A 12,138-nucleotide genomic window follows, 5' to 3' on the forward strand; every position below is an offset into this window, starting at 1 on the left:
GTGAATGAAAAATTCCCTTTTTCAAATCAAATGTGAAAGCCTGATCATGTTTTGTGATCGTCGATGGCTCGATGCTTGTTAATAACAAGTTTCTATACTGATTACTGTTAGTGTCGGACAGCAGACTATATTTAGAAGTTTGTACAGCTGTAGTGCTGCACTGTAGGGTGTGGGCCTATTTAATCACTGCTTGCCAACCAAAGGTGCTAAAGGGAGAAGAGGGGAGTGAGAGGAAGGAGCAGGTCTAGGTAGGGTATATAGGTAAAGCTGATAAATTAGCAGGCAAAAAAAAAAAAAAATTATTTCAAAAAGTCGACCTTTAGGGAGGAATTTTTGGCAATCTCTGGCTGGGACCCCCAAGGTCAGTTATACTCATTTATTGTGAATAGAACTGCCTCCAGGGCCCAAACCCAATCTTGGCGATTGGCCCTTTTTTTGTACTTTGCAGTTCAATTGATATCATAGTCGGAGTGTGACGTAACTCCACCACGAAAAAACAAGTTTTTATCGCCTGTTTTACCGTGAATTAGTTGAATAATGACAGTTTAAAGCCTGACTGAAACCGAACAAGACTCATAGATATTCAGCAATATGCCAAGCTTGCTATATAAAGTTAAAACAACCAAACACAAGTGGCGTTTAATGTACCGTACAAAGACAGTGTTAAGCATAAAAGAATAATACTGCTAAACTCAAAACCACTGTCACTGTTGCTACATTTTTTTAAGTAGGTGCCTTAATATTCAACAAAAAACGGTAATAAAAGCAGAGCTTTTGTTGTGTATATTTAGCAAATAGTAGCTTTAATAACGCAATTATGGCACACAGACTTAAAAAATAGTCTGTTTTTACATTGATTAAACGTCTGGAGATGTTAAATCAACATAAAAATGGCAATATGTTGTCGCGATAACAATCTAGTGGTTTTTCTCCGGATCTAGTGTTTTTTTATGGTCCAATTTAGTGTTATTTTTAATTTGAGAGTGGCAGCCCTAGCGGCAATTACAGAGTATTTATGTCGTTTGTTGACCTGTGTATTATTTTCGCGTTTTAGCGTATTTTATTCAGCGTTGCAGTTAATGCACATACTTTTCTAATTCTATCTATGTTTATTTTGTCAGTTTAATAATAAGAACATGTAAAGTACGGTATCGAACTGACAATTGAGGTAATAGCCGAACCGCTTAACGTTCCCCAAGAAGTGGAATTACAACCACTAATCAAGCCAAAACCAGAAGCAACACTACCCCAGCTTTGTGTCTCGTGTCCGGCCGGAAGAGATTCAGCTTCCCTTCTAGCCTATGAAGTAATTACGGATTGGTTGCAGTTATTTTTTAGAAAAAATCAACCAGGTTGTATAATATCACAATATCCGAAATTTTGCTGTAATGCTGATAAGTTATTTTTAACTTTAACACAATTGGAAGCTGCAAAGCAACTTTAACATTGAACCAATGATATTGTCAAAAACAAAGAAGAAGATACAGTTTTACAATCCTATTCTATAAATAAAGCTGAGAGTGAAATGTTAGTATATGTTGCTGGATACTGTATACACAAAGTCTCCACAAACTACAAAGACTTGCATCCAATTATTCAAGTTTTGTGCACCTGAAAATGAAACAACATCGAATTCAGCCTTTCTTTTCAGGTTGGAAAAAGAAAATTGACATCTAAAGATGCCTGCTGAGTGGTGCTCATATTTTTTAATTATATGTGTTTTACTTTTAGCATAGAATGCAACAAAAAAGCTGATAAAATTAATTTTAATGAAGTAATAATTGGCATACTTTCTAGCAGTCGTTTTAGCAAGTTTAATGAAACTCTGAATGAAATGGCTAAATGTGATTATAAAAATAGCGAAACAGTGACTGTTTTTATTGTTATGCTGTTTACAAGGGTTTTGGCACACAGTTTTAGTGAAATGCATTTTGACAATGTTTTTAAAAAGGTAAATAACCATCCTGCAGGTTTAAGCAGAGATATGCCAACAATATAAGAAAGAGCCATGTAAAATAATATACAAAAAACATAATATTTAAATCATTATTATAACAGTTTATTTGCACATAAATCTTGTCTCAACTTGTAGTTCAACCCCAGTATTTTATTTATTTATGACATATGTCTTGATTGTTGTTTTATCGTTGATGAATTATTAGCATTTGTTAATTGGCCATCATTATAATAATTATATTATTTAATTTCAGCCCATTAACAGAAATTAATTTCATATTTATTACATCAAGTAATAAAAGAACACCAAAATTATTATTCAATTTGCCTATTTTTTCATTTTGGGAAGTGGATCTTCACACAGTATTATCCAGGCATTTTTGATCTCATGTGTTGTATTACCGCCTTTGCTTTTTTATTATTGTTCTCCCTATTACATGCTTTACAGTACCATATGTCACCTGGTGAATATCCCGATTTCTTGCCCGGTAGCCAAGTTACCTCTAAATAAAACACAATTTGATATTTGCTTTGTGGAGGATATATACTTTTAAAGCTTGGTAATAATTCTTACAATGTTTCCAAACATCCTGGAAAAAACAATGTAGGCACACGTAATCCAGCTGTTTTACAAGACGCTTATTGAGCAGAAGATAGTTCTTAAATAAAAACGTTTTCTAAGCATACCAATATTTTTTTTGTTTGTTTAAAAATTATTGTTATATAATATTTAATTTATTTTTTAATTGTAGCAAAATAACTACGCAAAACCAAAATTAGATTCGTTGGACTCCAGCCATAAGACCGAGGCAAGAACAACACCAACGTCACAATAAAACACAATTTGGAATAAGGCCAAAATAGAATTAATACCTAATGGTATTAGTACCGTCTAAACGAAATAAGGCCTATATTTTTAAACCTTATTCCGCTGAATTTAGGCGTTATTTGGATGAATTTAGGCCTTTTTCCGCTGAATTTAGGACTAATTTCGATGAATTTAGGCCATATTTCCAAGAATTTTGGCCTAATTCCGACAGATTTAGGTCTTATTGAGAGGATTTTGATCTTATGCTGTACTGGATATTACTGCGCATTTGGCTGTATTATGTGGTAGGTCTTAATACAATGGTTTTATAGATTTTTCTGCTTTAGGTATTGTTGCTTTTTGGGTCTTATTGTGTGTTTGCAGATTCGTTACCGCACAGGTGTAGGTGACCGTGACGATAGCGTATGCATTTTATACGATCGTTAGTTGTATGGAGAGGCCTTTACGATTGTAAAAGCCTAATTCGATCTTAATTAGTAGACAAAATTAGTTCTGAACGTCAGTGATGAAAACCCAATACACAATACAACAAATTTTGATGCCAAAGCTTGTTTACATTCACGACCGAAGTAAGTGTCATTCATGCGGAACAGTATGCAAATGAGGCAGTGAGCCTTCTATGTAATTAGTATTCTATGGTCTAAGTGCTTTTTCTGACATGATGCAAATGATTTAAAACAATATGAAAAGGGGGCATACTATTTATTTAGATATCAAAAATTTTTCTTAAATAAAGTTGCCTTGGTCTTTTACACATTTGTGGTTTGTTTTGGAACATGCAGCGATGGAATAGATATAAAAAACATTTAATAGCAAATATATCTTACCTTTAGAATTAAACATTTCTTCCAGAGATCGTTTGACTTTTTGGAGGGGTCTGGCAGGTTCAGATGGTTCAGCATGCCTGATTGGTTCGACTTTTTGCACAGGTCTGATGACAGTGTTCGTTTCTGAGGTGGCTGGTGGTTGAAACCCTGCAAATATGAGTTTGAGCATTTTGTTAAACGGGTTACTACAAGTAAAATAAATAACTTTAAAACACAAAACCACATCACGTACTGTGGTGACAAAATTTTGCGTGCATTTATATTTTTGATGTTTTTCAAAGGCATTTTCTTTATTGCACACCTGTGTGTCAGGATTCAGGCAGAGGCGTAATCACATTCTACCAACCAGTTCGCAGGTTTGTACAAACAAATGTTAAAATAAGAAATCATTTTATACAATAAATAAACCAATAGCTCATGCATAACTGTGAAAAGTGTTACATGTAGAGTTGTTGTAGTCAAATAAGCACACCATATTTTAAGTACTTTTTTAGTTTCACCCCTACCACAGAATGCTGTATCCATTCACCCAAATGCAAAAACAATTTGACCATATTACACATAATGAGGTTTTATAATAATTGCATGTTTACAATATACACTACGGCTATGTTCTGTAATTAAAAAACCTACTTCATATACAAAAATGTAATTATCCAATCTATTTTTCATAGTCGAAACTTTACCAGAAAATATCAAAAGATAAATAATTAATTTATCTCTCATTCACCCCTATTTGTTTGTTCACCCTTGAAAAATCATTCTCCAAGGGGTGAACCATTCACCAGTTTAACAAACAATGCTCTACCATACCCATGCCCTGTTGAAGCCACCAAGTCAAAATAAAATACTTTTTTTCATAAGTAGTTTCGCACTTCTGAAACCGGACTCTTGTTGTAACTAATTACCTTGCAATTTAAGCTTCCAAGCAGCATCAACCCCCATAATTTGGGCACCACAATATTGCATCTATAGACTATAAACAGTAGTTATATTGTATTAAGAGCTGTTCATGTCATTTATGTTCCTAGATAAAATAAAGTGCTTAACATCATGTGTAGCACCTCCTTTTATCAGCTTAACAACTGTAGCAAGAATTTGAATCAGGATTTCCTTCTGTCTGGATATTTTGAGGTATGTCTCTAATTAAAGTTATAAACCTTCTTTTGAATTTTTTTATTTGATAGTTGCTATAGTTGAAGGGTTTAGAGAGAAGGGAACAATCACTTCAACATTTATTGCAGTTTAAATACAAAAAAAAAATTATTTAGGTTTGTCGCTATTGCTACAAAGTGTTTGGTTTTCAACAGAAACATTTAATTCAGGAACGTTTAAAGACTTCATACGTTTTAGAATTAGTGATGCAAAGTTTGACTAATAATGTGATAAACAAAGAACATTGTCCAGCTATTTTCATTATGGTACAACTGAGCACTTTTGTTAGTTACAAAATCAGAAAACTACAAATTTGTGATAAACAGAAATTGTGAGATTTTATACATTAAATATTAAAATGCAAAAATCATTACGTTTCAAGAGTTGTTTAACTGATCCAACTTGAACGAGTTCTGGGTTGTCAGCAGGTGATCCTGGTGTAGCTTGGTTAAGATTTTCAGTTGGTTTATTTTGTTGGGCTTGATTTTTTGGAGGAGGTGCTGTTAACAAAACAAATAAAAATAAAGCAAAAACATAGTTGATATAAAGCAAGAATGGACAAACTAGGCAGTAAATGCATGTCTTCTTAATAAAAGATTCTAAACCAGTAGTTCCCAAACTGGGAAACGCAGATCCCTGTGAGACAGTAATAAAGTTTTAAAGAGTTTGTGCAACTTATTTTAATATATTGTCTGATAAACAATGTTAGTTAAACATCATCGTTTACATTTTACTAATAATAAATATTTTGACAGCCTGCATAAAATAATTAGTTTGTGTGATTCCTGATTTAAATATTAAATTAGGTATTGGACCGGGTTTTTCAAGTTTCCCTTTTCAAATTAATGCAGCGTCTTCCATTATTTCAAAATAGAAAAATAAATCCACAGTGAAAAGTTTGAAACAACTGGCCTAAACAGAAGTAACATTTGTTTAGATAAATATAAAAACTAAATCCTGATTCTGTCTATCAAGCATTTTAGTGCTAACAATCTGCCAAACCAATGCTATACCAACTGAATGCAAGTTCAGCAGTCAGACATCCTAAAAGAAAACTATAGCGCCCCCTTAACTCCAGCTAAATTACTATGCATTTTGTGAAGTATAGTGGTTTCTCAATATTATATTTGTTTTAACCCCTTCTGTGGCTCTTTACACTTGTGGCTCACTGCTCAGCAATATAATGATAGAGTGCTCTGGAAAATAAACCATGGTCTGGTTCAGGAATGGCGATTTTTTTATTGTGTTTGTAATAAACGAGACCCCATACCCAAGCGGGTCAACTAACAAATGACAAGTTAATATTAATGGGAAACTTGCTGCTGTATCTTCTCTTTTTATTAGGGTTCTCTACGAGAATGTTTCGACGGGAAATTCCCGGGATTTCCCGCTAATTAACAATCACGAATCCGGGATTTTTTTTAAATCCTGGTTATTCCGGAACATAGCAAAACTTTAAAAAAATTGTGGTGTATTAATGGTACCTAGGCTGTAATCGTTGGTGCCAAGTTCAGCGTTGCTTCCCCAGAAAAAATATATTGAATAGTTTTTGCTGCAAATTTGCTTTTGGTGGTGATTTGGAACTATCCCATTTCCTATTTTAAAATATGCTAGGTTTGGGTTAATATTTTGTTATGGCTTTTACCCTGTATTTAAACTAAACTGTTTATTTTAGAGGATAGCTGGTGTCTTTTTTTTACAAACAAAAATATTAATTGAGCATGAAAAAGCTCTTAACTTGTGCCTGACCACACAGAGACACTAATAGAGTCCTTTATATAACAATGTGGTGTTTAAATCGTTGTATGTTCAAAATGGCAAAATTTGTCAAAAAAATTACACTACTGATTATTGTTATTTGTCAGGCTAAAACAGTAGCACAATTGAAATTTCTCAAGAAACAATCACAAATGAAGGAATTCAGGTTACAACATAAACACCAGCTGAACACAAGAAAATGCAATAAAAAAGGGGCTTGGCAGTTAGGGATGTTCTAAGTAAAATATGGAATCCTCAGATTTGAATCCAAATTGGATTTGGATTCAATTCTGCAATTTATTCTGGGTAATGGAACCGTTTTATTGTGGATGGTTGCGCCCAGTGTTCTGCTAAGAGCATTTTTTTCTGTATGTATTTACAGTTTACACAACTGCTTTTTCCTGTATGCATTACAGTTTACACAACTGCATCAAATGACAACATTTGGCAGATTATATTTTTAATAGAAATATATATGCAAATGCTATCAAAGTGTTTTGTGATAGAATATATATGCAAATGCTAACAAAGTGTTTTGTGAATAATTGCTGTCAATGTAGGCCCTGTAGTGTGTTTTATGATTAATCTCCTCCCCTTCCAAAACAAAAGATAAGTTAAATGATAAATAGAAATATACTAGGATTCTATATTCAGGATTCGTTATTTTAGATTTGAAACCTAATATTCTAGCATTCCCTGAGATTTTACTTTGAACATTCCTAATGGCAGTCAGTGACATGAAGTCTGACCCCATAAATCTTAAAAGCCCATCACAACAAACCCCCGTTTTTTCAATTTGTTTTTAGGTAATAAATTTAAAGGAAAAGAAATAATGGAAGAAAGTACCATGATCAAATTTAGCAGTGTGTGTGATGAATCTATCAAGTGGAACATCTTGCTTGAGCTTGGATGATTGTGGCTTAAGTTTGAGCTGTTTTACTGCACTGATCATCTGCTCAAGAACCAACCCTGAACTTTGCTGGTTGAACATTTGCTGCAGTTCATTTTGCACCTGAGTAAGATGAGGGGTAAACAATTTTTTTTACAGAAAGAGGCAATTTTTTTACAGGGGGCTGCATTAGAAACAAAAAATCCTTTGGCTTGTTGAAAAAGGTAAGAAATACATAGTATTAGTTGTAATTCTATGGCACTGTTTTCACAAGGTGGTAAGAGTAGCCCTATTAAAAAATTAAATTACTATTTGGAAATTAGTTAGGATGTCATTTTTCGACAGTACTAACCTGAATCATGGTTGGTCGCTTGTGTGGAGATTGAACCCAGCACCTCAGCATAAGTGATTCAAGGCATGAGATGATAGGTTGTTCAGACAGAGAAAGGGTTCTCTTATAACGCTCTATAGCAGAGCAGTCAGGCCGGTCCCCATTAATAATTTTGTTCATAAGACTAAATATATTCCCTTGGCCACTAAAAGGATATTCACGAGCCAATATGACATACATTAACATGCCATAGCTGTAAACATCATGCTTTTTGTTTGGTTTAATTGGATGGTTCCCATTCAACACTTCCGGGGCAGCAAACAGTGGGGTGAATGCATTGGATTGGGGAATTCCCATGGATGTTGTTATTCCTGTTTGGTTAACAAGTCTAGCCCCACCAAAATCAGCCAACTTACAGTGCAAGTCAGAAGTTAGCAAAACATTATCTGGTTTTAAATCGCCATGGATGAGGGATTTCTCTGGAGAAAAGTTGTGCAAAAATACAAGAGATTTTGAGATTTCTAAAGCTATTCTTAGGCGTAATAAAGGCCCCATATCACAAAGCTTGTTAAACAACAAAGACCCAAGATTTCCCCCTTCATAATATTGCATGACAAGCCCCAGCGAAAGATGCCACTTGGCCCATCCGTGAACACGAGCTACATTTTCATGGTTAGCTCGCTGAAGCATTTCAGACTCATCTTTAAAGCTAAAATAAAAACAATTTACTGTTAAAAGGTAAATGAGCATGTATATATTGTAATTTTTACATTATAAGCCACTGCTGACTTTCTACCTTTTACCAAATTTAACTACACTTTACTTATTGTTATAATTTCTCCATGCCCCCTACTGTTAAAATACTACATTTTGATGCATGGTTGCGAATCGTGAAATTTTAACATTTTGTTCTGTCATTTTTTTAAGCTGTTTCAGTTAAATTCATTAAAAGTTATTTTGCTTGTTGTTGACTGGTGAAGGTATACTTAAAGGTGTTAAGTAAAAGTAAACCACAAAGATAAGTTTATTAATAAAGTAACTGTTTTTTGTTTGTATACTACACATGTATGTCAATTGTGGCTGTAAATGCAGTGAATTGTTAATACCTGTAACTGTCGATAACCTGGTAGGATACGTCGCATTTTTATTAATTCTTGGGTTACCACATAAGTGACTTAGTTAAACTGAATTCCTGATTTATTTTTAGTTTAAAGTATTGTTGACCAAACCCTTGGTACTGCTTCGTTGTTTTCCTTTCACGTTTTTGGTGATGCCACTGTGGGCTATACGGTCACGGTTTTAAAACTGTTTGTGATTGCTTCACTCAAAATAAAGTAATTCGTTAGAGGTTTTACAGTTTCTGTGGATACTTCGACCACAATCGGTGTTACACCTTGAAAGCAGAGGCAGCGTGTGACGTAGATAGGAACCTAGCCACTTTCATAACGGGCCGCGTTACACTTATCAACATTTGGAACAATCCTCAATAAAACGAACTCAGTGAATTGAAAATGAATGCATATGCATGTATATTGTTGCAATAAAAACAGTTAAAATTACAAGCATACAAAATATTTTTTTTGTGCCACATACCAGAAAATCACCTTCTCCAAATAAATGTTATTTAGGAATTGCTCTTACCTTTCAATGATGGTCTGTGTCTCCTCTCCATTCACACTAAAGCACTTGATGGCCACTGGTCCATACACAGGGTGCTTCCCTGAGATCACAACTCCAAAAGCCCCCTTTCCAATAAACGAGTTTTCAGGATCGCACCACACTTGACTTGCTTTCAGTTCTTGCAACTAAAATTTATTTCACATAAAGCATTTGTGTTTCTGTGGTATAAGACTATGTATGTTAAAAGTTTTAATCTATCAACAACTGGGTCGGGGAGTCAGTTAAAAACAAAAGTCTAACTTTGGCCAAAAAAATAAAGTTGAGTCTTTCTTCCCAGTTCTGAGATTCCTCCTCTTATCAGACAATAATGTGTGGGTGACATTAGGTATTCAATGATTATACTGTTGCTGCCAGGCATTATATTAATTATAAAGAGGGTTCTTCCGACAATTATTTATTCTGTACCGACGTTTCGATAACCTATCCAGGTAATCTTCATCAGGGCATATACATTTCTTGCACCTTCCTATCAATTTTTGTGCAGTAGCGGCCATTAGAAGGCTGCAGCCGGTTTTCACGTTATTCGCGCCTTGTTTCCTTTTTTCGCCTCGTTTTGCCACCTTGTTTTTTCGTCGTTTTTCTTCACTGTATATATACCTCTGCAAGGTTACAAGTTTATATGTCCTGATGAAGATTTACCTGGATAGGTTATCGAAACGTCGGTACAGAATAAATAATTGTCGGAAGAACCCTCTTTATAATTATTAGGTATTCAACGTGAAAAAATAATATTTTCTTTAATTTTATGTAATCAATAGTTCTTCTCTTCCAAATGTTGGAGTGGTATCGCAATTAAATGCCCATGAATAATGTTGTTGCAATCGCTAACATTTTATATTACTGCCCATGACTTTAGCAATAAATCGTATTGTAATTTTTCAGATTAAGGCCAGGCAGGGGCACTCGTACAAACTTCGGTAGCTGGTTGGAAATAACTTAAAACAAATACGTATAGCAGTTATAGGTTTTTGTAAATACCACAAAATATTTGTGTTAGTGTACAGGTTAGTCGGAGGCTCAGAGCCCATTGGTAGACATTTAGGCTTGGATGGGATGTAGTTGGGGATGTTAAAAGTAGAATATTGAATTATTGGATTTGAATCCAAATGGGATATACAATTCTGCCTTTTGTTTCAGGTAATTGGAACCGATATAATGTCATGTTTTACCACCGATTGTTGCACCTCATTGTACATAAAGAGAGTGGCAAGTTTAGATAAAGGGTGCATGTTATATTTTGTAGGGATGCAGGTCTAGTCTGTTGAAAAAAAATTGGGCGCTGGTCTACAATCCGACCACCTTTATTTTAACAGTAAACAAACGAGTTGATAAAGTTGAAATTGCAAGTAAGGCATAAATATGTTAGAATTATTATCATAATAATACTTGATGTTGACCCACCCAAACTTAAACGTCAACTCTCACCCTAACCCAAATATTGTAAACCAAATAAACCCATGGACGTAATTGTGGTAGGATTCTAGACCAGCGCCAAAAATTGCGGGTACACTTGCCAGACTTTCCATCGTGGGCCAGGCAAATAACTTCTTTCTAAACTAAAATAGGACTAATAACACGAGTGGTACATTTTATCGTTAATCAAGAAAAGCATTTGAAACTTATAAACATATTCATACTAAATTTAAAAACTGCTTACAAAACTAAAATTTATTTTTCTTACCTTATTCGGGTTAGCCATCTTTGAAAACTTGCTTCAAATGACATTAACAACCTTGGGTTGGGATCGAATATATGTCGCGCACAACAAGTAAAACCTACGTCAGGCCATTGTGAATGCTCGCTTGATAAATAAATTCGAGCCAGAAAAAGGAACTTGATACAGTTTAGCTGAATAGCGTACATTTTCAGTTCCGCTTCTCAGTTGTTGACGCTTCAGTTTTCAACAAAAGCTTCTTGTGTTTCCATGTCTATCAAGCCAGTGAAGTGTGACGATAGTTATGCTTGACCGGGTTTGCGCCGATAAAATGTTTACGATAGGGATGTAAACCGCGCCGCGTTTGCGGCCGCTTGCGCGGTTTAGCCAAGTAACCGCACAGCGGCGCGTAAATGAATCTCAAAATTTTGCCGCGTATTGCCGCATACCGCGTGTGTGGCATGTGCAACATCTTGCTCCATATTGTTACCGAGTCAAATCCCTGCTATTTAGATGAAGCAGGCTGGCCGATGTGACGTCAACCAACGCCTGCCTGTGCGTGTTATACAAAACTGTCAGCAGATTGCTGGAAGCGTTTCGTCAATTGTCCAAAATTTCCTGTTCTGTTTCTTGTGCTTAAAACGTAATGCCACGAAAATTAAGTAACGCCATCTGGTATAAAGTATAGCAACCACTTCGTTAATTGTTGTTTTGCTACAGATAATTTTTGTTTTAATCGCTGTGTCTAACGGAAAGTTTTCGGTAAAATTCCGTTACCTAGATTTATTGCAACCGTATTTCAATGTTTGCGTTATTTTGCAGCGAATGTGCAAACGATACATTTTGACACCATTTTTTATGCGTCAAGGCATTTACATCCGTTTTAGCATATGTTTTTAAAACGCCGATCCACGCCGCGGTGACTGTTGTCATTTAATTGAAGTCAGAGGCTGTTTCGCAATCGCGTTTTGACGTAAAAATTGTATGTTTCGTGTCAGAAATAAGTGCAAAGAAGGTTTTGAGGGATCCGCCCTTATCACGTGACCTTTTATTAGATAT

At 34.9% G+C, this 12,138-nt stretch overlaps 1 protein-coding gene across 1 annotated transcript in view; it reads right to left on the minus strand.

Moving 5' to 3' along the window:
• LOC146162578 (uncharacterized) overlaps positions 1-11,284 on the minus strand; it is a 46,537-nt gene extending 35,253 nt beyond the window's left edge. The window contains exons 1-5 of the mRNA XM_083384688.1: positions 11,107-11,284; positions 9,387-9,550; positions 7,767-8,454; positions 7,372-7,537; positions 3,613-3,759 (exon numbers count right to left, since the gene is read on the minus strand). Of these exons, the coding sequence (XP_083240814.1) occupies positions 3,613-3,759; positions 7,372-7,537; positions 7,767-8,454; positions 9,387-9,550; positions 11,107-11,124 (1,183 nt within the window). The 5' untranslated portion in view covers positions 11,125-11,284. The remainder of the gene's footprint in view (positions 1-3,612; positions 3,760-7,371; positions 7,538-7,766; positions 8,455-9,386; positions 9,551-11,106) is intronic.
• Between the last annotated feature and the right edge of the window lie 854 nt (positions 11,285-12,138).

This window comes from Ascidiella aspersa, chromosome 3 (assembly GCF_963924565.1).
Source record: "Ascidiella aspersa chromosome 3, kaAscAspe10.2, whole genome shotgun sequence".
Classification (NCBI taxonomy): Eukaryota; Metazoa; Chordata; class Ascidiacea; order Phlebobranchia; family Ascidiidae; genus Ascidiella; species Ascidiella aspersa.